Source organism: Bufo bufo, chromosome 1 (assembly GCF_905171765.1).
Source record: "Bufo bufo chromosome 1, aBufBuf1.1, whole genome shotgun sequence".
Classification (NCBI taxonomy): Eukaryota; Metazoa; Chordata; class Amphibia; order Anura; family Bufonidae; genus Bufo; species Bufo bufo.
The window spans coordinates 348,862,022-348,889,653 of record NC_053389.1 but is presented as its reverse complement, the minus strand read 5'-3'; the positions used below and the strand labels follow the sequence as shown (position 1 = coordinate 348,889,653).

The 27,632-nt window shown below is 42.6% G+C and overlaps 1 protein-coding gene across 2 annotated transcripts in view; it reads right to left on the bottom strand.

The window, feature by feature from the left end:
• LCP2 (lymphocyte cytosolic protein 2) overlaps positions 1–27,632 on the bottom strand; it is a 583,862-nt gene that overhangs the window by 217,993 nt on the left and 338,237 nt on the right. For both annotated transcript variants that reach the window (XM_040442789.1, XM_040442797.1), the window contains 2 exons: positions 8,728–8,753; positions 5,921–5,998 (listed from right to left, as the gene is read on the bottom strand). In XM_040442789.1, coding sequence (XP_040298723.1) covers positions 5,921–5,998; positions 8,728–8,753 — 104 coding nt within the window. The remainder of the gene's footprint in view (positions 1–5,920; positions 5,999–8,727; positions 8,754–27,632) is intronic.

The following is a 27,632-nucleotide window of genomic DNA, read 5'->3' as shown; positions in this document are numbered from 1 at the left end:
GGTGCTCTATGCCTTAGAGGTGCTGGCCTGCCCTGCCGCCAGCGTTTTGTCTGAGCGGGTATTTAGTGCTGCTGGTGGCATTATAACAGATATAATATAATATAATGTACTGAATACACTGTATTCCCATGCACCCCTTCCACCATAAACAAGGGTATATGGTTGAATATTCCTTTTCTCATCCTCCTTCTCCTCTTCCATCACATCAACATGCTTATTTGTCGCATATAATGTTTTACAGGGTCAGCTCAGCTGAAGGCCCTCGTATATAATTTTTTAGAGGGTCAGCTCACCAGCAGGCCCTCACCTACAGGGTCAGCTCACCAGCAGGCCCACGTATATAATTTTTTAGAGGGTCAGCTCACCAGCATGACCTTGCATATAATTTTTTAGAGGGTCAGCTAACCAGCTGGTCCTCGCATATATTTTTTTACAGGGTCAGCTCACCAGCAGGCTTTCACCTACAATGTTTTACAGGGTCAGCTCACCTGAAGGCCCTCACCTACAACCTTTTTAGGGTCAGCTCATCAGCAGGTCCTCGCATATAATTTTTTACAGGGTCAGCTCACCAGCATTCCCTCACCTACAATCTATTACAGGGTTAGCTCACCTGCTGGCCCGCACCTACAATCTTTTACAGGGTCAGCTCACCTACAGGCCCTTACCAAATTTTACCTAATAGGTCATTTGCGCACATGCTGCCTTGCTTGGATGTGGTAGCCGTAGCCATTTCTTAGGCTCCCTCTCCGAAATCGAACCATGGTTTCCTGTTACCCTTAGGTTGATAGGGCAGACATCTGAATGGATCGTTGCCATCATGGGTATATGCGATCGGCCGCAGGTTATCTAGAGTCACCAAAGCGGCAGCAGGCCCTCGCCCATAATGTTTTAGATGGTCAGATCAGCAGGCCCTTGCTCCAAATGTTTGAGGGTCACCAGCAGGCCATCAATCAAATTTTTTCAAGGCTTTGTATGATGCCCCCCTTTATGTGTAACAAAGGTTGTTTTGGAGTGCCGGTTCCTTGTAATTTTTTGCAGCTTTTTCACTTAGTGCATAGGCTTTAAGAGTCCCATTACATGAACAAAGGCCCTCCTTTATGTGATATACAGGTTGTATCTGAGTGCCTCCTCTATGTAATTTTTGACAGCAATTGCACTTTATATACAAGTACATATACAGGAAAGAATGTTTCCTAAAAATTTTGCCTCTGAAATCGATTTTATCTTCGGTTTGGTGCATATTTTTGTCAGTCTGTAAAAGTGACGTACTACTCGGACAACATGGTTCCCAGCAGCAAACTGGGAGTCCAAGATGCATCCAAACATCCTCACCATGCTGTTCCCGAACCATTTCGGTGCTGTTTCCATCAATTTCTGACTTTTTCCGATGAACCATGCACCCTCCCCTCTTCAGAGCAGGGGGTGCCTGGTTTAATGCTCGGGTTCTCCCATTGACTTCCATTATACTCGGGTGCTCAGTAGAGCACCCAAGCATCCCGATGTGTTCGGCCAGAGCACTAGTAAATATATTATGGCTAAAAACTTATATATATATATATATATATATATATATGTTTAAATTAAATTTAGCCTCTATTTCTGAAAAGTTTTTAACGGGATTTGAACTCCTAGCCTTCTACATTACAGCCAAGAACCTTAACCACTACACTATAGAGCTGCATGGCAAGTTACAAAAAAAATTAAATATGAGACTTCTGCTGTATAGGAATACTTATTACTAGGACTTTGACCTTGACCAGTGAAGAAAGTTAGACATCAGTCAAACTCAGATGTCAGTGTCAGCTATCAAGATAAGTACTTTGCCTCAAATTGACATTATTCTGATATTTGACTATGACTTGTGTTGAGTGAATTGAAGTAAACCAAACTGAATCAATCCTAATTTCAGGAATACTTTGATTTGCCACGAATCCAGATTTCCTCACACTTCGTGGTAACAAATAGTATTTTTTCCAAAAATGACGGCTAAACATGTTACAAAGTCAAAGTAAGAAGCCCGGGAACATGATATAACCCAAAATGCCGTGCAGCCAGCCACTCAGCAAATAGCCATCCTTTGTGATGTCACAGTCCTATATAAAGGTTCATCCCACCCGGTCTTTACCATTTTACTGTGAAATAAGTATAGAGAAAGAGAAGTGGCAAGTGCTAAGGACAGTGTTTTAGCATTCTTTTTACTGTAGAATTTCGGATAGGGACAGTACACAGACACAGTAGAGAGATCATATGGGAGTTTTCAGAAACTGCAGGGAGAGCATAGGGAGACTGCATGGACAGTTCAGGCTCTTTGTAATCGCCTTGTGCATGCTCTTCCACTGCTGTGCCATTCATTCTTAATCTGTTCTGTTATACATAGACTGTGCATCATACTTAGTCTCAGCTGCCAGTCTAATATATAGGCGCGTGTATCTTGTTGTTCTGCTGTGCCATTCAGTTATACTTAGACTTACTGTAGATCAGACTCATATTTCATCTGTTACATTACTGATTTAGTTACTGTACCCTATGGCCAACAGGCAGTTGTCTGGGCCATTTAAAAGAACCAGCACTGGCAAAAATATTGCTGTAGCCTGCTCAAGTAGCATCAGAAGGAGTGGTGGTGCCACAGCAACTGGCCAAAGCTGCCACTGTCATCCAGCGGTCGTGTTTGGACCAACAATCTAGCTGTACTGGAATGGTTGACTCGCTTTAAAATATCATCTCAGGTGACAACTGACAACAGATACTCACAGCCAGGTATCAGTGGGTTCCTCTAACAACACACTTAATTGGCATTGCCCAGGAACAACCTTGAGACAGCAGCATGGTGGATGCCATGGGAGATCTGGAGCCAAATGCACCAAGGGAGACCGTCTGCTGCTAAGGAGCCTACCTGTCAGGAAACAACTATCAGTGCACGGGTTCATCAAGGCCGCAGCAGTCAGTCAACACGGAGTGTTGGGGGTAAAATGCCATACTCGGCAGTGTGGGAATTTATTATCAGGTCGCTGGAAGATGTTAGCATGGCAGTATACAAAATATGTGGGCAGAAGGAGAAGAAGGGTCAGGGTGCTAATGTTGGCACCACAGCCCTGTGTCAACACAAGAAGTGTCACCATTAAGTGGCCTGGGAAAACCGTGGCACTAATGTAGTGGTACAGCCTGATGCAGAAACCATTACATCTCCCAGCAGCCCGCACACCTTCTCCAGCAGTAAGGGCTCCTCAACCTCAGCAGAAGGAAGTTGTAGTTCCTTCCCTTCGTCTATTTCTCCAGATGCTCCTCCTCCTTCTACAGCTTCACCAGCAATCGATTACTGAAACTACAACAGTATGCGTGCACTCATCCAATGCAGCAGAAGCTGAATGTGCACCTAACCAAGTTGCTGGTACTACAGTTCCTCCCTTTCCATATCATGGACTTTTCAGAGAACTGATGGCTTGTGCCCAGCCAAGGTGGAGAGTCCCAAGCAGTCATCATTACATCTCTAAAAAAGCTGTACCAGCCCTGCACACTTATGTTGAGCAGAAGGTGGGCCTGTCTGTGTCTGGTACAGTTTATGCCAGCGCTGAAGTGTGGAGCTGTAACTATGGTCAAGGACAGTATGTCCTTTACAGAACACTGGGTAAATGTGGTTCATGAATAGATCTGCATCTGACAATAACTGACCAAAAAAAGTGAAGTGTAAACTAAGCCTAAGGCCTCATGCACACGGCCGTGTTCCACGGCCGAGAGCGGTCCGTGGTAACCCAGCCGGAATTCCTGCTGACAGCAGGAGCGTACGGTGTCATTGGTTGCTATGCAGTGATGTACACCAGGATACATTCTCCCTAAAGTTTAACTGCAGGCCGGGATAGACCTGATTTAACTAGCTTTGTGACAAATTAATTTGGATTGAAGCAAATTTTATGATGACTGAATCAAATTTTTGAAAATTTTGCTCATCTCTAACTATGATATCTGACCATGTCCTAAAATAAACAGTGTCGATTTTTAGTTTGGAACTAGCTAGTAAACAATCTGTTTAATTTTTGTTTTGGAGTTTGCCGCCGGCCAGGGTGGCTCCAACGAGCAGAATCATATTGTGTATCGGTGTATGCACCAACTACGAGGAGGAGTGCAAGCACACAGCAGGGATGCAGCAGTCACATTGATCTGCAGATCAAAGATTGGACTGAAAGCTGGCCATACGGTAATCAAATCTTGTAACCGTGAGCAGTGTGCTATGCTGTTGTTCACTCTGTATATAGGGAGGGCGGAGTGTAGCCAACAGCGTCGGTAATTTTATTTGGGCTAACAAACAAACTAAATGCAAGTTTGAATACATTGAGGATGCAGTTAAACAAGGGAGTATTTTATGTAGGGTTTTCTAATATTTAGGCTAGGTCTACATGACAAAAATAAGTCGCGCGACAGATAGGGCGCAACATTTGTCGCGCGACATTTTGTTGCACCAATGTCGCGCGACATTTTGTTGCACCAATGTCGCGCGACAATTTTTATAATGGCAGTCTATGGTGTCGCACTGCAACATGTGACATGCTGCAGTGCATCTCGAATGGATTTTCTGCGACTGTTGCGTCGCAGTCGCAGCATGTTGCATGTTGCAGTGCGACACCATAGACTGCCATTTTAAAAATTGTCGCGCGACATTGGTGCAACAAAATGTCGCGCGACAAATGTCGTCGTGTAGACCTAGCCTAAATCCTCTCAGTGATTTCAGAACTGAATTGATCCCTTAAAAATATTTTATAAATAAAAACAAAGAATATTGATCAAAATTTAGCACTAATACAAACGACTCTGTGTGAACATAAACAATCTCAGAATCGCGTAGATAAGTGAAAGCATTCCAAAGTAATTACCACATAAAGTGACATACCAGATTTGAAAATGGTGCTCTGCCCTTTAAAGGGGTTTTCCAGGCTCCTGATATTGATGATCTATCATTAGGATAGGTCAATAATATCTGATTAGTGAGGTTCTGACATTACACACCCCCACCGTTCCCTGCATCATCCGATGTTGGGACTAGCACTTTAATTCAACAGAAAGCACAGCTCTATTCAAAGACAATTGTGGACAGTAAAATTCACCTTAGTAATCAGTGCCTTGGCAACTGCTAACAAGGCAAATAAAATTATGGGATACATAACAAGAGGCATATAGTTGATGCACAAGCATATAGTTTTGCCTTTTCATAAATCATTGGTCAGACCACATGTCGAAAATTGTGCATAGTTTTTGTCCCCAGTTTATAAGAAGGATGTGTATTAACAGAAGGTGCAGAGAAAGGTAATCAAGGTAATTAAACAAATAGGTGGATTGCTATACCAAAAGAGATTGTGAAACTTGGGGTTATTCAGGGAAGAGCCATAATCACATAAGAGAGCCAACCAAGAAGAAAACGCTCATTAGTTGGCTGATCGTTGGGCATCTAAACATGGGGCTGTGATTCGTACAAATGTACTGCTTTGCAGTAAACAGAGGGCTATTAGCAGTGTCCACTGGCACTCAGAACAGTAGATAGATCTGCACATTTCTATACACTTTGAACACCACATGGTGCCATACTATGTAAACAATTGTCAAAACATTGGCCAAGATTTACTAATGTTTCTGCACCAAAAAAATCTGGTGCAAACTGGTGCATCTTTGTACATTTTTTTTCTGACATGCTTGACAAGAGGTGGGGCTTTCTAGAAAGTGAGTGATGCTTCACTGGAAAGGGCAGGGCATAAGATGCATTATTTTGTGACAAAATCTTTATTCTGGCATAAAATTTGTCTCAAAGTATGCCAACTGTGATAAATCTGGTGTGGGTTTTTTACATTTTAGGAGTAGTAGATCTGGGCCATGTCAAAGCTTAATTAAAGCTGGATGGTCTTTCCTACTGAATGTCTTTCAGAATCATTCTTACCTTGGATAGCTGGACTTTGTGGCTGAGGACTGACTTGGCAGGGCAGGTTTCCTCAAAGGTTCTGGATTTCCATGAGGTCTAAAGATTACATTTGTTACAGTTGTTTGCACATATATACATACAAATTTAATTCATTAAAGTGAGACTGAAAAATAAATCATGCCTACTTAATGACTCATAGCCCTGATTTATTATAACTTCACTCCAGAATTCTGGCATCAAAAAGTCGTAGAAATATTTGCAACTTTTTGCACAAAATTTAAGTGCTTGTGCAAAATTTAGCAACTTTTTGCATTTATACAGTTTTGTAACATGGGTGAAAAAGTGGGTCTGGTTAGTTATGTTAATGAGTTTCACTCCAGATTTATTATTGAGACTTAAAAAAAAAACTAAAAAACATTGTCGCAAAAAAGTTGCAGTCTCACTCTGGGAGGATGGTGGAGTAGGAAGTAGTGTTAGGTCTCAGGATAAGCCAAATTTATTAACTAACATCAGACATTTGAAAAATGTGGCATAAAATACTCCAATGCAGACTCAAGCAAAACTGATTTCAAATTTTCCCCTTATAAATTCCCCCCGTAAAGCCTCATTCACATGCCCGTGTGTTCAAATCCGTGGGAAGGTAGTGAGTGATACATCAGTGAAGTTGTCTGTGAAGGATCCGTGTTGGGTCCGTGGGTCTGTTTTTTGCTGTCCGTGTGCCATCCGTGTTTCACTGACACTGAACAGCTGAAAAATAATTTTCAAAGCATCTCTTCCTAATGATCCGTGATTGCATCCGTGGTTTTCACGGACCCATAGACTATAATGGAAGTGATGGATCTGTGAACACGGACAAAATAGATCATGCATCCGTGCTGAAAACACAGACCCACGGACCGTGCTAACACTGATGTCTGAATGCACACATTAAGGCCTCATGCACACGATCGTTGTTGTGTTCCGTTCCGCAAAATGGGGTTCCGTTGTTCCGTGATCAGTTTCCGTTTTTGTTTCCGCGTGTCTTCCTTTATTTTTGGAGGACCACCAGACATAAAGGAATGTAAAAAAAAGTCTGAGACAGGTTTGCCATGCAAATGATAGGAATAAAAAGGACGCAGACGACAATCTTGTGTGCCTCCGCATTTTTTAGCGGTCCCATTGACTTGAATGGGTCCGTGAACCGTTTTCCGCGGAAATAGGACAGGTTATATTTTTTTGATAGACTGGAACCACGGACGCGGATGGCAAACGGTGCACTATCCGCATTTTCAACGGCTCCATAGAAATGAACGGGTCCACACCTGAAACGCTAAAATCGGCGGAACGGATGCGGAAGCAAAAACCGGTCGTGTGCATGAGGCCTAAAATGAATAGGGACGTGTGCAGTCCGTGGAATACACTGACGTGTGAATGAGGCTTAAGGGTGCTGGCACACAGTGCAGTTCTGACATGCATCCAGGATGCAGTTTTCAATTTAGGCTGTTTAGCATCCATCATTGAGAAACCTTGCTCAACATCTCCTCCTTGGCCATGCAGTGAATGGGCCCAGAACAAACAGCACATGTGCAAGATTACTACAGTAAGTGCCCCCTGACAAATATTTGGTCGGGTAGACCTATAGAGTGATGTGATGTTATCAATGTGCCTGAGTTTGTGAGTATAATAAATCCGCAAAAAAAGCGTTGTGCAAGTGGTACTTCACCATGTGCGTGCCTTTTCCCTGCTTTCCTTTAAGGCTGGGTTCAGACCTGAGCGTCTTTGATATGCGCGTTTAACGCGCGTTTTTGACGAGCGTTTTTTGCAATAGTAAACGCGCGTTTGACGCGCGTTTGTGTGATTGACTGCAATGTCCTATGGCCACAAACGCGCGTCAAAACGCCCCAAAGAAGCTCAAGTACTTGTTTGAGCGTAGGGCGTTTTACAGCGCGTTTTTCAGCGCTGTAAAACGCTCAAGTGAGAACCAGGGCCATAGGGAAGCATTGGTTTTCATGTGTTGAGCGTTTTACAGCGCGTTTGAACGCGCTGTAAAACGCTCAAGTGTGAACCCAGCCTAAGGATGGAATGAGAGAGCAGACTGAGGAGTGAGGTTGTTCCTAGCAATGAGAGGTGAATGGCTGTATCTAAGTGAGACGGTGTATGTGGAACTCTGTTATTTTATGAAGTAAAGAACCACTGGAATGGTCTGTATTTATTTATTCTGTGATATCGCCAAAGGCTTGTTCCATGAATCAAGGCTTGGGGAGCATTGGGCTGGGCTTACCAGTGGGTTTAACACTGAGCTGCGGACAGCACTCATGTCACGTGCAATGTTATTGGCATTTGTCAAAGAAAATACATGCCCATATGTTTTTACATGCCTTACCAAGAACTGTGAGTCATTTGGTAGACATATGGCAATTAATCTGTTATATATATATATATATATATATATATATACATATACACACAGACAGACAAGCAAAGCAAACCACGATGTGTATGGTTTATGCACACTATACTGACATGCCAGACCAGATGGACAATGATAGGAAAATATTCGACATCACACATACTGTGTATGAGTCCTTATTATGTTTCTCACATTATATCATTGAAAGCAGCAATGTGTTATACAGTGTATGGTAAGACATACATCTAAATGCATGCAACTCTCCTTTCTGTATGTGCTAGAGTGTTAGAGTGCAACGGAAAAGAAGCTGTACTCTTGGTGATGTATACTACAGATTGGATTTCAAATTGAACTACTTTCCATATTGATAGAAATATTTTATAAACCCCTGTAATGTTTGAATGGCAATGCACATGCTTACAGTAAAATCATTTACCTTATCGTTGCAGGAAGTGTGACAGCCTAGTACAAAGAGATTACAGTTAATTAGTTGAGCTTTAAATGGAATCTACAATGGTAAGGTCTCCATGTACATTCAAAAAAGCAGTCCTATGTCTAGTGAGGGGTTCTCTCCCCTGAAGCTCCTCATTCTGTTTATTATCCACAATAATGAACCCCTTCCTGACAATGATTTTCCATCACAGTTTTATGCGTTTTGTTTTTACGTGTTCCCTATGCGTTAAAACTGACTTCTTGCCTTCATTTTCTGGCTAGTATGATTACAGCAATACCACATTTTTTATAGTTTTTCTTATGTTTTAATACAAAAAAAAAATAACTTGGAAAAAATATATTTTTTTTTTGCATCGCCATATTCTGACGGGCCCTATTCATAATGGCAGGCGAACCTGAAAAACCTTCAGCTCATATTTGCAGCCACCAAAAGTATATTATAAGTATATTACACCCCTCTAAGTCACACCTATCGATAGCACACCTATACCAGTCCTTAAAAGGACTTTTGTGGCCCTATTAGCTAGCGTTTGGTGTCCCTAACAGTCTGTCCCTGCTCCACACAGCAACCTCTCCCTACACTGACAAAAGACTATAAACTATAAATAGTTGGTAAATAGTTAGTAATGTTTATCTTAGTAATTATTAAAAAAATATATATATAATTTGCTCCATGGCAGTATAGGTTCATGGATTAGTATGTTACATCCATATTATTGTAGTACACATTGGAAAAAAAAAAAAATGTATAAAAAAAAAATCCATAAAATATATATGTATTGTGGGGATTTGCTCTGGTAGACAGGCTTGCGGACACAGTACAGAGGCAATGACAACATCTTTAAAAACAGTGCAGTGTTTTATTCACACATAAGTAAAGTGACAACAAAAAGGCAGTTTCAAGGAAAAACAGTCACCTTGAGTCTGGTGCTTGTTCACATCAGGCTACTTTCACACCTGCATTAGGTGCGGATCCGTCTGGTATCTGCACAGATGGATCCATACCTATAATGCACCTATAATGCACCTATAATGCAAACGCTGGTATCCGTTCAAAATGGATCCGTCTGCCTTATTCTGTCCAAAAAAAGTCTAAGTCTAAGGCCGAGTTCACACGAACGTGTGTGACCCGTGCCTGTGCTGCGGCCCGCAAATAGCGGGCCGCAATGCACGATCGCCGGCCGTAGGTCAGCCGCATCGGATCGCGGACCCATTCACTTTAATGGGTCCGCGATCCGGCCGTTCCGCTAAAAGATAGGACTTGTTCTATCTTTTTGCGGAACGGAAGTACGGACGCCGTTCCGCGATTCCGGAATTGCGGACCCATTGAAGTAAATGCAATACGGACACGAATCACACACGTTCGTGTGAACTTAGCCTAAGGCTAAGTTCACACGAACGTGTGTGAACCGTGGCCGTATTACGGCCCGCTAATCGCGGGCCGCAATACACGGCCACAGTTCCATGTGAATTCCGCATCACGGATGCGGACCCATTCACTTCAATGTGTCCGCAAATCCGGAATCGCGGAACGGCCGCACTGGACAAGACCCCTCGGAAGCACTACGGAGTGCCTCCGTGGGGTTACGTCCCGTACTTCCGTTCCGCAAAAAGATAGAACAAGTCCTATCTTTTAGCGGAACGGGCGTATCGCGGACCCTTTAAAGTGAATGGGTCCGCGATCCGATGCGGCTGACCTACGGCCGGCGATCGTGCATTGCGGCCCGCTATTTGTGGGCCGCAGCACAGTCACGGGTCACACACGTTTGTGTGAACTCGGCCTAAGTGTAAGTCAAACGGATCCGTCCTGACTTACATTGAATTCAACGTGGGACGGATCCGTTTACAATTGCACCATATTGTGTCAATGTAAATGGTACCGTCTCCTTTGACTTACATTGTAAGTCAGGACGGGTCCGTTTGGCTCCAGATCACTAGGCGGACACCAAAACGCTGCAAGCGTTTGTGTCCGCCTCCAGAGCGGAATGGAGCCTGAACGGAGCCAAACTGATGCATTCTGAACGGATCCTTATCCATTCAGAATGCATTGGGGCTAAACTGATCCGTTTGGGGCCGCTTGTGAGAGCCTTGAAACGGATCTCACAGGCGGACCCAGAAACGGCAGTGTGAAAGTAGCCTCAGGCTGCAGCACATAAGTCCTTGGGTGAAGCAGAAGTCCATGTGCTTTTTCCCAAACAATATAGCAGACCTTAGTCCCGGCCCAAACTCTCAAGGCTCCAACACCCAGACTGACAAAGCTCCAGTATCAGATGGAGGATAATCCATCCAGCTGAGACTGCTGGCTGGGTTTTTATCCCAAACCAAAACCCGGCTTGAAACATGGGGAACAGCCACCCATCATGCACTATAGCTGCTCCCAGTAAGAGCTCCCAATATCGGCTTTACAGCCACACTAAATAACCAATAGTGTCAGTCAGCACTAGCTGCCGCTGACACTTAAAATTACCGGCTCTTACCCCACCGAGGCCAGGAACCTTAGTGACACATATCTTCTGTCAATGACGGCCCCTTGCGCTTTCCTACATACCTCCCTCCTTTGTTCAACCCTGAGGGGGTGAACACCCGCCAGACAGTGTACCCGGGACAGGGCATCTGCATTACCCTGTAACCTGACTTCCTGCCCTTCAGTTAATATTAGACATATCCGAAGACTCTCCCAAGGAGAGGGTCTTCTTTTTGGAACTTCTGGATATAGTGAGACTATTCAGTCTGAGATAAGTGATTAAATTGATAGTTTATGCACAATTGTTGTGATTCTACACATTTTTATCCTCTTTTATATTATTATAATCTAAATTATACTATGTATCATCATTTTAGCATTTTCTTGAAAAAGCGCACTGCAACCGCACCGAAAAAGCATGCGATACCGGTGCGTTTTTTATATAATATGATCCCGAAGTCGAGATAGAACAATTGTATGAAAGGTTTTCTGTCTGGCAAATTGCCAACAACTGGTTTTTACTTATATTTGATAAATATGTTATAAATTCTATAGTGTGTCAAATATATATATTTTTTACCCAGCAAAACTGACCGGCCACTGAGATTGTGGACAATTAGATGTGGACAATTAGATGTACGTATATACATGTACATATATAGATATATGTGAGGACTTTCGGGAAAATTCAAGACCCATGGATATTCGAAAGAATATACTCCAAGCCAGGTTTTCTTACGAACTTCGATCCCTATAAAGGAGGGGCACTAATAGGGGGATGTCAACCACTGATGAAGGGGTCACTTTCTCAAAACCCCGAAACGCGTCTGGTATTATCCCCATCTTCATGAAAAGCATACCGACCGAATGAGGAGGCATGGACGTTACCATATGAAATATCGAACCGCCCAAGATAACTTCTGTTGCACGGACGATACCTAGTTTCATCACAAGACCACGTGTGTTCAAAGTTTTGGCTCGGAATTCAAACAAAACAAACAGCCCTTGAGATCGGAACCCTGACCAAGGTATACCGTGTCGAGGGCAACGAAGTCCATTCAAGACCTCCCGGTAAGACTGTTAGTTCCTTTTCAAAAAAGCGATCGCATTCTGTTGAATACACAGCGGGACGCCGCTGTCTGCATCGAGTGAGTGGGACGCCGCTCCATATGCTATTAACTTCTACCTGTGCTTAAAATCGATAAGAATCTGGCATATTGTCTTGACACTGGGAAGAACTTGGTGTCCCTATCCTATTTCGAACTTTTATCATCGAACTTCACTACTGAATTTCACTATCGAATATTTATACCATCGAATATTTTATCGGGTCGATTGTTTTACCGTGAATATTTCAAATCATCAGAGGCCTGGCAGATTGTTGGTTTTAGAGATTAATATTGTTACTTGGGATCTATATTTTATCGTGTCCATATATAGATGTGGTTTTAAATTATTATATAAACATCCGCTTTCTACCACTGCTGTTATTCATTTTGAACCATTTTATACTATTTACTTATCTATAGAATTGTACTTATTAATAACTGAATTTTATCTTACATTCAATAAAAATCCCAGTACTATAGAGAGTGCCCTACTACTATTTATTAATTTTTTTTTAAGTGTTATAAGTTTCAAATGAGTCCCATTTCACTCATCAAGCCATCAAATAGATCTATTAGGTATGGTTGCATCCGTAATAATCAGCTCTGTAAAAAATATCACATGATATACCCTGTCAATTGAACACCAAAAAAAAATTAAGAAACAATGCCAGTACAGCCATTTTTGATCAACTCTCCCTGCAAAAAACTAAATATCAATACCAATGAAAATGCCAACTCATCCTGCAAAAAAAGAGCCTTAACCACCTCCGGACCGCCGAACGCAGCGACGCGTCCTGGAGGTGGCTGTTTCATTCCGCCTGGACGCGCCGGCGCGTCCTCTCGCGAGACGCGAGATTTCGGTCACAGCCGGCCCGCGCATCGCGGCCCGGCAAAAGTTCGAGGAGAATTGCATCAGCAACCTGCCAGCCAATGATCGTCGCTGGCAGGTTGCTGATTTTTTAAAAATCGAATCACAAGCCATATAACAGATCATATTAGTAAATATGATCTGTTATATGGCTTCTCTGCTCCTCTGCTGGTCCTTTTCGTCGGTTGGATCCAGCAGAGGAGCAGACTTCACAGTGAGTAGCACCAACACTACACCTTAGCCCCAGATCACCCCCCTGCACCCCAATTAACCCTTTGATCACCCCTTTGATCGCCCCTGTCAATCACTAGTGAAAGACAAAAAGTGATCAGTGTAAACTGTCACTTTTTTTTCACTAGTATTGGCTGTTAGGTTTTAGGGATAGTTTAGGCCCCTTGGTTAGGTAGTTAGCGTCAGTTAGCGCCCAGCCCACTGCACCGCAGTGACTTTTATTCGCTGATTAGCGTATCGCTAATCAGCATTTGTACTTTTATAGTATCTGTAAGTGATCAAAACTGATCACGGTCAGATCTATAGTTGTATTAGTGTCACCTTAGCTCGCCCTCCACCCAAAACGCAGTGTTTGCCCGATCAGGCCTGATCGGTCGCCCACACGTGCGTTCACCCACGCCCGCCCCACCGCAGTGACAAAAAATTATTATTTTTTGATCACTGCACATTCACTTTACACGCACTGCGGCGATAAAAAAATCAGTTTTGATATTTTTTATCAACCGCAGCGGCCTCCGGTACTTCGCTAGCCTCCCCTTTGTAAGACAGGCTTGCTTTTTTTCTTGGGTAGTCTCAGGGAATACCCCTAAATTTAGTAGTCCAAAATGTCAAACAGGGGGTATTCTTCTGAAGAGGCCTACAGGATTCTGACCCAGTCGGATGAGGAATGGGAACCCTCATCTGACGAATCTAGCGGGTCAGAATATGAACCTGTAGAAAGCAGTGGCTCTCTGACCCAAAGTTCGGACGAGGAGGTGGAGGTCCCTGATAGAACCAGGCGTACCCGGCCCCGTGTCGTTAGACCACAGGTTGCGCAGGATCCGCTTCAAGAGCAGCAGAGTGGGGCTGTCGCTGCCGGATCACGTGGTGAGGCATACACCAGCAGCGCAGCCCTTCCTGGACCTAGTACCATCACTGCCGTACAACCTGGTGAAGTAGCGAGCACCAGAAGGGCAGTTGAAGCTGGTACGGTGGCACGTGCAGTAGTTACCCCGTCGCAGCCACCGCACAGACAGGCCCGTAGAGCCCCTAGAATCCCTGAGGTTCTGGCAAACCCTGATTGTCAGTCACCAACTTCAGCCGCACCAGTTGTTCCCCCTTTCACCGCCCAGTCTGGAGTTCGGGTTGAGACGGCTCAAATCGGTTCGGCCCTGGGATTTTTTGAGCTGTTCTTGACTGCGGAGCTCTTGGACTTAGTCGTGGCAGAGACAAACCGGTATGCCACACAATTTATAACCGCAAACCCGGGAAGCTATTATGCCCAACCTTTCCGGTGGAAACCAGTCCAAGTTTCCGAACTTAAAATTTTTCTGGGCCTTCTCCTCAACATGGGTCTAACTAAAAAGCATGAATTGCGGTCATATTGGTCCACGAACCCAATTCATCACATGCCCATGTTCTCTGCTGCTATGTCCAGGACACGATTTAAGACCATCCTGCGTTTTCTGCATTTTAGCGACAACACCACCTCCCGTCCCAGAGGCCACCCAGCTTTTGACCGGCTCCACAAGATTCGGCCCCTCATAGACCATTTCAACCAGAAATTTGCAGATTTGTATACCCCTGAGCAAAACATCTGCGTAGACGAGTCCCTAATACATTTTACCGGGCGCCTTGGCTTCAAACAATACATCCCAAGCAAGCGTGCCCGGTATGGGGTCAAATTGTATAAGCTCTGTGAAAGGGCCACAGGCTATACCCACAAATTTCGGATCTATGAGGGAAAAGATCAGACCCTGGAGCCGGTCGGTTGCCCTGACTACCTGGGGAGCAGTGGGAAGACAGTCTGGGACTTGGTGTCACCTTTATTCGGCAAGGGGTACCATCTTTATGTGGACAATTTTTACACAAGTGTGGCCCTCTTTAGGCATTTGTTTCTAGAACGGATTTGCGCCTGTGGCACCGCGCGAACTAGTCGCGTGGGCTTCCCCCAACGGCTCGTTACCACCCGTCTTGCAAGGGGGGAGAGGGCTGCCTTGTGTAATGAAGAACTGCTCGCGGTGAAATGGAGAGACAAGCATGACGTTTACATGCTCTCCTCCATTAACGCAGACACGACAATCCAAATTGAAAGGGCAACCCGTGTCATTGAAAAGCCCCTCTCAGTCCACGACTATAATGCACTCATGGGAGGGGTGGACTTCAATGACCAGATGTTGGCTCCCTATTTAGTTTCCCGCAGAACCAGACGCTGGTATAAGAAGGTGTCTGTATATTTAATTCAATTGGCGCTGTATAATAGTTTTGTTCTCTACAGTAAGGCTGGGAGAACACGATCCTTCCTCAAATTCCAGGAAGAGATCATCGAGAACCTCCTGTATCCAGAAGGTTCCGTGGCCCCATCCACCAGTGTAGTTAGCCGTCTACACGAGCGACATTTCCCCAGTGTCGTTGCTGGTACCTCAACCCAACCGCCACCCCGAAAAAAATGTTGTGTCTGTAGCAGGAGTGGAATAAGGCGTGACACCCGCTATTTCTGTCCTGACTGTCCTGACCACCCTGCCCTATGCTTAGGAGAGTGTTTCCGGAAGTACCACACACAGGTACACCTAGCATAGGGATTGCATCTCACAGGACAGGCACACAGGGCTATTAGGGCCCTTTTACTCACAGCTGCTGCAAACCTCTCCTTTCACCTGGGATAAAGTGCATAACGTACTTCGCCACATCTTTGGGCGATTTGCGCTTTGCACATTGTCCCATGAGGAAGGAGAGGTTTGTTCTATAAAGGTAAAAAAAACTAAACAAAAAAAAAATTACCGGTAAGTAAAAAAGTTAAAAAAAAGTTAATATGTTCTGTTCTAAAGTTAATAAATTTATTGCGTTGCGGCCTGGTTTTTTCTTTTTTGTTTTGTTTTTTTTTACCTTCCAGGTGGACCAACTGATCGACTAGCTGCAGCACTGATGTGCATTCTGACAGAAGCATTGCGCTGCTGTCAGATTACACGCAAGTCGGTGTATGCGGCGCTGCAAGACGAGATTTCTCCTCTGCAGTAAAAGATACGTTTGCCGAGGCATATGAGCTGAGGAGGTGGCGGTGTTCATATACTTTGGCAAACACTTTGTATATATAAAAAAATAAAAATCCCGGCAATGATTTATTCATCCACATCGATTGATGTTAATGGAGAAATCGGGTTTGCCAGGGCATAAGAGCTAAGTGGGTATGGATGTTGGGCGGAGCTCCTATGTCCTGGCAGACGCCTTTGCCCTCCTTTATTTTTTTGGCAGAGATTTTTTCATCCACATTGATCGATCCGAATGAAGAAATCTGTGCCGTTCATTTTTTTCTTTCAGCCCAGAGGCTGAACGGAAAAAAAAAATCTCATTACCCGTATGCTCAAAATAAGGAGAATAGCAGAAACTCCTAATGCTGGGCATACATATAATGATTGCGGAGACCCTCAAATGCCCGGGCAGTACAAACACCCCACAAATAACACCATTTTGGAAAGAAGACACCCCAAGGTATTCGCTGAGGGGCATATTGAGTCCATGAAAGATTGAAATTTTTGTCCCAAGTTAGCGGAAAGGGAGACTTTGTGAGAAAAAAATAAAAAAAAATCTATTTCCGCTAACTTGTGCCAAATTTTTTTTTTTCTATGAACTCGCCATGCCCCTCATTGAATACCTTGGGGTGTCTTCTTTCCAAAATGGGGTCACATGTGGGGTATTTATACTGCCCTGGCATTTTAGGGGCCCCAAAGCGTGAGAAGAAGTCTGGTATCGAAATGTCTAAAAATGCCCTCCTAAAAGGAATTTGGGCCCCTTTGCCCACCTAGGCTGCAAAAAAGTGTCACACATGTGGTATCTCCGTATTCAGGAGAAGTTGAGGAATGTGTTTTGGGGTGTCATTTTACATATACCCATGCTGGGTGAGAGAAATATCTTGGCAAAAGACAACTTTTCCCATTTTTTTATACAAAGTTGGCATTTGACCAAGATATTTATCTCACCCAGCATGGGTATATGTAAAATGACACCCCAAAACACATTCCCCAACTTCTCCTGAATACGGAGATACCACATGTGTGACACTTTTTTGCAGCCTAGGTGGGCAAAGGGGCCCACATTCCAAAGAGCACCTTTCGGATTTCACTGGCCATTTTTTACAGAATTTGATTTCAAACTTCTTACCACACATTTGGGCCCCTAGAATGCCAGGGCAGTATAACTACCCCACAAGTGACCCCATTTTGGAAAGAAGACACCCCAAGGTATTCGCTGATGGGCATAGTGAGTTCATAGAACTTTTTATTTTTTGTCACAAGTTAGTGGAATATGAGACTTTGTAAGAAAAAAAAAAAGAAATCATCATTTTCCGCTAACTTGTGACAAAAAATAAAAAGTTCTATGAACTCACTATGCCCATCAGTGAATACCTTAGGGTGTCTACTTTCCGAAATGGGGTCATTTGTGCGGTGTTTGTACTGTCTGGCCATTGTAGAACCTCAGGAAACTTGACAGGTGCTCAGAAAGTCAGAGCTGCTTCAAAAAGCGGAAATTCACATTTTTGTACCATAGTTTGTAAACGCTATAACTTTTACCCAAACCATTTTTTTTTTTACCCAAACATTTTTTTTTATCAAAGACATGTAGAACAATAAATTTATAGCAAAATTTATATATGGATGTCGTTTTTTTTTGCAAAATTTTACAACTGAAAGTGAAAAATGTCATTTTTTTGCAAAAAAATCGTTAAATTTCGATTAATAACAAAAAAAGTAAAAATGTCAGCAGCAATGAAATACCACCAAATGAAAGCTCTATTAGTGAGAAGAAAAGGAGGTAAAATTAATTTGGGTGGTAAGTTGCATGACCGAGCAATAAATGGTGAAAGTAGTGTAGGTCAGAAGTGTAAAAAGTGGCCTGGTCTTTCAGGGTGTTTAAGCCATAGGGGCTGAGGTGGTTAAACAAGACCATTGCCAAAAAAAAAAATTAAAAAAAAATGGCTCCTAGAAAATAGCAACAGAAAGACATGATTTTGCGTAAAAGAAGAAAAACGTAAAAAAATAAATAAAAATTATCTCTGTAATTGTACTTACTAGCAGAATAAGGGCTCATGCACACGACCGTGGTTGTTTTGCGGTCCGTTTTTCATGGATTCGTTGTTCAGTTTCTGAGTTTTTTTTCCCTCTGATTTAAGTCCTCTTCCGTTCCATTATTGCACAAAACATATCCGTATGGTTTCCGTATTTGCTACGTTTTTGCGGATCGTATATAGAAACAGTAACTTATTAATCACCAAACACATGAGCAACATGGGATGGGCATAGCAATTCTACAGTATGGATCCGCAAAATACGGATGAAATACGGATGACATATGGATGTGTTCCATGAGCATTCTGTATTTTTTGCGGACCCATTGACTTGAATGGGGCCTCAGACCGTGATTTGCGGACAATAATAGGACATGCACTGCTTTTTTGCGGAACGGCCATGCAGACAAACGGAAACGGAATGCACACGGAGTAACTTCTGTATTTTATACAGCCCTATTGAAGTGAATGGTTCCGCATACGGTCCGCAAAAAAAACGGAGCGGAAGCGGAAAATACGTTTGTGTGCTTGACCCGTAAATGTAGTATATCCTTTTTACTGCATGGTGTACACAGCAATAACAAACCCCAAAAAGCATTGGCAAAATTGCTGCCTTTTCATTATCCTGCGATTAAAAGTCATATGTACCCAAAAATAGTAAGGGCTCATGCACACAACCGTGTGCTGGCTGGGCCCGTGCTGTGGACCGCAATGCACAGGCACCGACCGTGGGGCCGCTGCTTGCAGATCATTCATGTGAATGGGGTCCGCGATCCGCATCCAACGGTCCACACCGACAAAAATTAGTGCATGCACTACTTTTTTCGCTGTGCGGAGGCACAGACAGAAAACCAACAGAAGCATTCCATAGTGCTTCTGTGGGCTTCCGATCCATGCCTCCGTTCCGCACCGCATCTCCCGCATGCGGGGTGCACATGGCCGGAGCCCGTGTATTGTGGACCCGCTGTATGTGGGCCGCAATATGGCCACGGCAAGGGTAATGGCCGTGTGCTTTAGCGCTAACAATGATAATCGCAACTCAACCTACAAAAATTAAGCCCTCACACAGCTCTGTAGAGATAAAAAATATAAATAAAATGCATGGTTGTCAGAAAATAGCTGTACTGGTACTCCAGAGGCTGTTTGAAAGCAACATGGCACCTGTAAACCAGTTAATCAAAATATGCGATGTAAAAGCTAAACAGTGGTATTTCCCTTCTGAACCCTGTAGCATACCCAAACACCTATTTACCTCCACATGTATGTCTTTTTTTTTTTTAGCCAATAGAACCCCCTAACAAATGAAGAAGTGTGGTATGTCTCAGATGGCACAATCTTGCCACAGAATATTGGTGACTGAAATGCTGTATCAGTGGAAAACTTGCAATTTACATTTTGCACAGTCACATGGCTACTAATTTCTGCAAAATACTTGTGGTGTCAAAATGCTCCTTTCACCCCTCGATAATTTAAGTGGTGTAGTTACCAAAATGAGGTCACTTATTGGGGTTTTTCCCTGTGCGGGTACCTCCGCAAATGTGATGTAGCACCCAAAAACCATTCTAGCTAAATCCGCACTCCAAAAGCCAACTGGGACTCCACTCTAAGTCCAACCATGCCCATGCAGCAACTTACATCCATATTTATGGCCTTTCCGTTTCCAGTAGCATGAATTCAAGAAGTGTGGTGAGAATCTCAGATGGCATGAGCTGGGCACAACATATTGGGCATTGAAATGCCATATCTGTGGAAAAAAAAAATTCAATTTGCATGGCCCGCTACACTTTAATTTCTGAAAAATACCTGTGGTGTCAAATACTCACTACACTCCTATGAGGGGCGGAGTTTCCAAAGTGGGGTTGCTTCCTAGTGATTTTTTTATTGCACTCTAGAGCTTCTACAGTTGTCAGTACAAGCAGTGTAAATCACCACATTGGGCCTCAAAATGTGCATGGTGCTCTTATACTCCAGAGGCCTCTCATACATTCAGGCAAAAGAATAGGGCCACATCTAGGGTGTTGTTAAAACCAGAAAACAAAGCATAATTATAAGACTGCTTAGTTTTCCTCCTGGCACATGATTAGTGTTCAGTGCGAATATTCGAATAGCAAATTTTTCTCGCGAATATCGGCACTTCGATAATTCACGAATATTTATAATATGATAGTGATAGTAAATGTGATGGGTTCAGATGAAAAAACAAAACAAAACGAATATTCGTATTACGAATATAGCGCTATATTCTACATATTCGACAATTCTACCAAGCCAACCCACTAGGAAAGTTGCTTTACGCCCTTACGCGATTCGATGAAATAATGAAGAATATTCTAATTCAGTACTGACTAAGATATTTTAGCCTTCTCACATTAGCCCACAAGCAAAAAGCATGCCGGTAATGGACCATTACTTGTGGTCCAATGTGAGAAGGCTAAAATATCTGAGTCAGTACTGAATTAGAATATTCTTCATTATTTAATATAGTTTATCTTATCTGAAAAATGTGCATGCGCACACGAATATTTCAATGATGGTCTTTAGCAATAGAATAGCATTGTACGAATATAAAGAAGTCTCGAATTAGCAAATACTGTATATCATGAATATTTAGCAAAATATTCGTGAAATATCGCAAATTCGAATATGGCACCTGCCGCTCATCACTATGCATGATAGGCACAATATATTGGGCACTGAAATGGAAATGGAATTGCTATTTTCACTTTGCACCATTTACTGTGCTTTATTTTTTGTAAAATGCATAAAAATGCTTATTCCACCACTTAATAAATGAGGGGCGTAGTTTAAAAAAATTTGTTCACTGAAATGGCAATGAAATAGCAATTTTCACTTTGGATGTATTTCTGGAGCGTAATAATATTACAGGCTATAGCTACTAGAGAGGGGTCGTTGATCCAGGGAGTCAGTCTGATTGTCTGATTGGAGTCGGGAAGGAATTTTTTATTCCCCTAAAGTGGGGAAAATTGGCTTCTACCTCAGGTTTTTTTTGCCTTCCTCTGGATCAACTTGTAGGATAACAGGCCAAACTGGATGGAGAAATGACTTTTTTTCGGCCTTATGTACTATGTTACTATGTTACTATGTTAATTTTCACCATCTGCTGTGGATTAATATTTTTTTTATTTCACCTCAAAGGCTCTTCAGCTGTCGGCCAGTGCTGTATAAATCATTAAACTAGGCCTCAAATGCACATGGTGCTCTTTCTATCCTTGACCTTGCAGTTTGTGCACAGCAGTTTATGACCACATGTGGGGTATTTTTGTACTTGAGAAAAATTATGCAACAAAATTTGGGGGTGCTTTTAATCATGTCATCACTTGTGAAAATGTAATATTTGCTTCTAAAACTACATTTAATTGAAATATGATGTTATTTTTCATTTCATGTCCCAATATTAAAATATTCCATGAAGCACCTGTGAGGTAAAGCCAATCACTATACCCCTAAGTCAATTCCTTGAAGGGTTTTGTTTCAAAAATCGGATTTTATACTGTATTAGTACCCCAGGAAAATCTTCAAATGTGACATGGCACCCAAGAAAAATTCTAGCGAAATCTTCCCTCTTAATGCCAAATGGTGGTTCTGTCCTTCTGAGCCCCTTGGTGTGCCCACCCAACAGCTTAAGACCACATATGGAGTGTTGCCATATTCAGGAAAAAATGGGAAACTAATTGTGGGGTGCTTTTACTCCTGTTAGCCCTTGTGAAAATTAAATATCTGGGGCTAAACAACAACAACATTTTATTGGAAAAATGAAAGTTTTCATTTTCACAGCAAAGTGTCTCTAAATTCTGTGAAACGTCTATGGGAACAAAACACTCACTACACTCAATTAAATTCCATGAGGGGTGTAGTTCCTAAAATAAGGTCAAATCAGCAGATTAATGATGTGCATATTTTTGCGCAATACGTGCAACTTCGCATTTTAGCAGGTCTGACTACATATTACTGATTGGTGCACTAAGTATTGTTGTGAACTTGTGACATCACAGCACTATGTCTGTAGCATGTATGTATGGACAGCAGAACCTATCACACTACCTATCACCCTGCACTGGAACTTATCAGCTACGCTATATCATGATCTAACCTACACTAACTATCTGTATTATATATAAGCTAACTAACTAACTATCCAATGTAATGAGTTTGACACATCAAAGCACAGAGCACAGCAATGACACTGCTGTCTCTCTGATAAATGCAGAAAAATGCTGAAAATAGCTGCTGGGGAGGTTCTTATATAGTAAAGGGGAAGGCAACTTTCCTATTGGTTGCTAGGGATGTTGCTAAGCTCTGACAAAGACATTGCAGCCTTCTCATTGGTCCACAACAAGAAGCAGGGCGGGATGATGTGTTCAAGTAAAAAGAAAATCTAGAATATTTGCGAATACATAGCACTAAATTCTAAATATTCCCGAATTCTCGAAGTGGCGAAATATGAATATTTGCGCCCAACACTATTGACTAGTTTGAGGGATGTAGTTTCTAAAACATGCTAATTTGTGGGAGATGTCTATTATGTAAGGACTCAAAGTCACTTCAAAACTGGATTGGTCCATTAAAAAGTAAATTTTGGAGATTTTCTAGAAATTTTGAAAATGGCTTCTGAAATTCAAAGTCTTCTAGCAGCCTAAATAAATAAAATGTTGATTACAAAATTATTCCAATGTAAAGAGACATACGGTGAATGTTAATTTAACAATTTTGTAAGGTATCCTTATTAGTGTTTAGCAAAGCGATCTTTGGATCCTTTATCTGAAGTCGCTTTGTTCAAAACTTCAGAATAATACTGTACAGAGATACATCTCCATACAGTATTAGAATGTATGTGCCCCCATGAGCCAAAGTAAGTTATGCGCAAAGTCGCACGTGTCTTCATTGAATAACTTCGGTAGTTGATTTTTAAAGTGGAAAACCTCTTTAAAACTTTTAACCAAACTTTGCTTCAATTGCGAATATCAGCTACCGAAGTTATTTAACGAAGTCACGCGACTTCGCGAATAACTTACTTTGGCTCATCGAAGCCCATACATTCTAATACTGTACGGAGACGGAGAGTGCAGTAGCTGTCGGGTCTTTCACAGAACTCAATCAGTCCTGCACTAAGGCTGTACAGCACAGTATAGTGCTGTACAGCCTCTCTGGGGGGTGTATTTCCCCTGTAACTGGGGCTACTATGTCAGACCCAGTTAGAGGAAAAATCAATAGTGTAAAAAAAAGAAGTCAAATGTCCACTGACCTTATGGGGGACACAAAGTGTAAAAAAAAAAAGAAAAAAAAAGAATAAAAAGTGTTTTAGAAAAAAAATAGAAAAAAAAGTTTTGCATGTAAAAAAAATGTCCCCAATCAAGTAATTGAAAAATATATAAAAAATACGAAAAAATTTATAAAATAGACATATTTGGTATTGCCGCGTCCGTGACGGCTGGCTCTATAAATATATCACATGATCTACCCTGTCTGATAAACACCATAAAAAATAAATTTAAAAAAACGGTGTAAAAGAAAGCCATTTTTGTCACCTTACATCACATATTAGGTATCTCCACGTCCTTAACCCTTTCATGACCAAGGGTCATTGATGCCCTAATGTCCAGGTCAAAATTTACAAATCTGACATGCGTCACTTTATGTGGTAATAGCTTTGGAACACTTTTACTTATCCAAACCATTCTGAGATTGTTTTCTCGTGATATATTGTACTTCATGATAGTCATATATTTGAGTCAATATATTTCACCTTTATTTATGAAAAAATCCAAAATGTACCCAAAATTTTGAAAAATTCACAATTTTACAAATTTCAATTTCTCTGCTTCTAAAACAGAAAGTCATACCTAATAAAATATTTATTACTTAACATTTCCCATATGTCTACTTTATGTTGGCATCATTTTGGAAATGTCATTTTATTTTTTTAGGACGTTAGAAGGCTTAGAAGTTTAGAAGCAATTCTTAAAATTTTTAAGAAAATTTCCAAAACCCACTTTATAAGGACCAGTTCAGGTCTGAAGTCACTTTGTGGGGCCTACATAGTGGATACCCCCATAAATGACCCCATTGTAGAAACTACACCCCTCAAGTTACTCAAAACTGATTTTACAAACTTTTTTAACCCTTTAGGTGTTCCACAAGAATTAAAGGAAAATGGAGATGAAATTTCTAAATTTCACATTTTTGGCAGATTTTCCATTTTATTGCATTTTTTTATTTAACACATTGAGGGTTAACAGCCAAACAAAACTCAATATTTATTACCCTGATTCCGCGGTTTACAGAAACACCCCACATGTGGTCGTAAACTGCTGTACGGGCACACGGCAGGGCGCAGAAGGAAAGGAATGCCATACGGTTTTTGGAAGGCAGATTTTGCTGGATTGGTTTCTGAACGCCATATGTTTTTTATTTTTCTGCCGATCGTCTTGTGCAAGGGCTCGTTTTTTGCAGAAAGTGTTGAGGTTTTAATTGGTACCATTTTTGGGTACATAGGATTTTTTGATCATTCATTATTACACTTTATATGGCAAGGTGACCAAAAAATTGGCTGTTTTGGAACAGCTTTCATTTATTTATTTTTACAGCGTTCATCTGAGGAGTTAGGTCATGTGATAGTTTTATAGAGAAGATCGTTACGGACGTGGCAATACCTAATATGTATACTTTTTCTTATTTATTTAAGTTTTACACAATAATAGCATTTCTGAAACCAAAAAAATTATGTTTTAGTGTCTCCATAGTCTGAGAGCCATAGCTTTTATATTTTTTGGGCGATTGTCTTAAATAGGGTATCATGTTTTGCGGGATGAGGTGACGGCTTAATTAGTACTTTTTTGGGGGTCATAAGCCTTTTTTATCGCTTGCTGTTGCACTATTTGTGATGTAAGGTGACAAAAATAGCTTTTTTTGGCACAGTTTTTTTTTTTTTAATAGTGTTTATCGGACTGGGTCTATCATGTGATATATTTATAGAGACGGTCGTTACGGACGCGGTGACACCTAATATGTGTATTTTATTTATTATTTTTTTTATAGGAAAAGGCAATTTCTTTTTTTAATTTACATTTTTATTTATTTATTTTTCATTTTTATTATTTTCACTTTCCTTTTTTATCAAGTCCCTCTTGGATCATGAAGATCCAATGGGGCTGATGGCTGTACTATACTTTGCAATGCTCTTGCATTGCAAAGTATAATACTATTAGATGCCCTGTAGGTGGCAGCACCGGATGCCTTTGCCATGGCAACCGGACGCCTTTGCAAAGCGTCCGGTTGCCATGGCAACCATCGGGCGCTGCTATCAGCGCTGCAGCCCCGATGGTTCAGAGAGGGAGCTCCCTCCCTCTATTAACCCCATGGATGCTGCAACCGCAGAATCTATGGGGTTACAGCAGAGTGTCAGCATAGAGCTGACACTCGCTGCTGATGGCGGCGGCTCAGGAATGGAGCCGCCGCCATCACACACAGCGGGGGCACAGGATCGGGGGCAGCGCTGGAATGGGGGGGGGTTGTATTGGGGTACGGCGGCTAACCTTGAGGGTGAGGGAGGCTGGGGCAGGACGGGCGGGGAGACAGCATGGGGCGGACCGCATCAGGGAGGGACTACATAAATATGGATCAGGCGGGGAAACTACTTCATCAGGGGCAGGCGCGCACAGGGGGGTGTTGGAGGAGCACAGATCGGGGGGCACAGGAAGGGGGCACAGATTGGGGGCCACAGAGACACTACCTGATTTCAGGCTGTGATCTGCAGAGCGCAGATCAGAGCCTGAAACCGGCATTTTTTCCACTGCCGCGATCCGATTGGTTAGTCTGCACAGACTAACCAATCGGATCGATTGTCGGCAAGGGGCCACTCTGATTGGTCCCTTGCCGGCATTACTGAACTGTATGCTGTCCGTGACAGCAGCAGTGCGGGGGCAGAAGCTTTAATCCAAGCGCTTTGCAGCGCTTGGATTAAAGAACTGTCTTGACGTTTATAGACTTGATAGCTGCACGGGGCATGTGCAGCTATCACGTATATATACAGATTGCAGTCGGGAAAGGGTTAACAACCATCTCTATAAAAATATCATATGACCCCAACCCCTCAGATGAACGCCAAAATAAATAAATAATAGAAACAGTGCCACAAAAAAGCAATTTTTTGTCACCTTACATCACAAAAGGTGTAATAGCAAGCGATCAAAAAGTGTCACGGCGGGGAGTAGGGGAAACCCCCCACCGTGCCTCAGCGTTCACTGCAACGCAGGAAAGCAGGGAACAGGGAGCAGGACACCTCCTAATGCGACCCTGCAGATCTCCCTAAACTCCTAATGCATGAGCCGCCTCAGAAGGTAAGGGGGCTCATGCTCTCCAACCTAGAACCCTAGGTATCCCTGCTATGCCCTAAGCCTGAAGACAGGGCAGAGACCACCCATTCATCCAGTACAACGGATGCATGATGTCTCCAGAATCCCAGCAGCTGGCCACCAATTAGACAGGATCACAGCCGAACGACAGGTAAGTAACAAAAGGCAACAGACAACCTAGGTTACCAGAACTTACCTGCTGCCAACGAGATGGACCGTAAACGCACTGTCTAGATGTTTGCTTAAACCCCTCCGGGAAAGCAGCCCCAATTCGGAGGAAACACACAACAACACAATAACCTTGCAACAAGGCCCACACCACAACTACATACACCAGGTGGGAGAGGGAAAACAGAAACACGCCGTAGGGGACACACAGACAGAGCAAGGGAAACAATATAATAAATAAGGGTGACTCACACAGACACAAAGACATACCGCCAGGGAGCAGAGCTCCTACTCAGGCAGACAACAAAATAAGACTGGCTCCAACATACCATCATATAAAGAGGCCTGAGGTCACCACCCACCACACTTGGCAGACACACCTAAATTAACCGCGTGACCACCAAAACGGGGAATGCACCAAATAAAGAAAAGTGTACGTGCAAACAGAAAACTACACGTTGCCCCCGGCAACCAGCCTGCACGCAACAGCGTCACGGTCAACATAAATTGGCCGTGACAAAAAGTCATATGCACTCCAAAATAGTGCCAATCAAACCATCATCTCATCCCGCAAAAAATTAGACCCTACCTAAGACAATCACCCAAAAAATACAAAAACTATGACTCTCAGAATA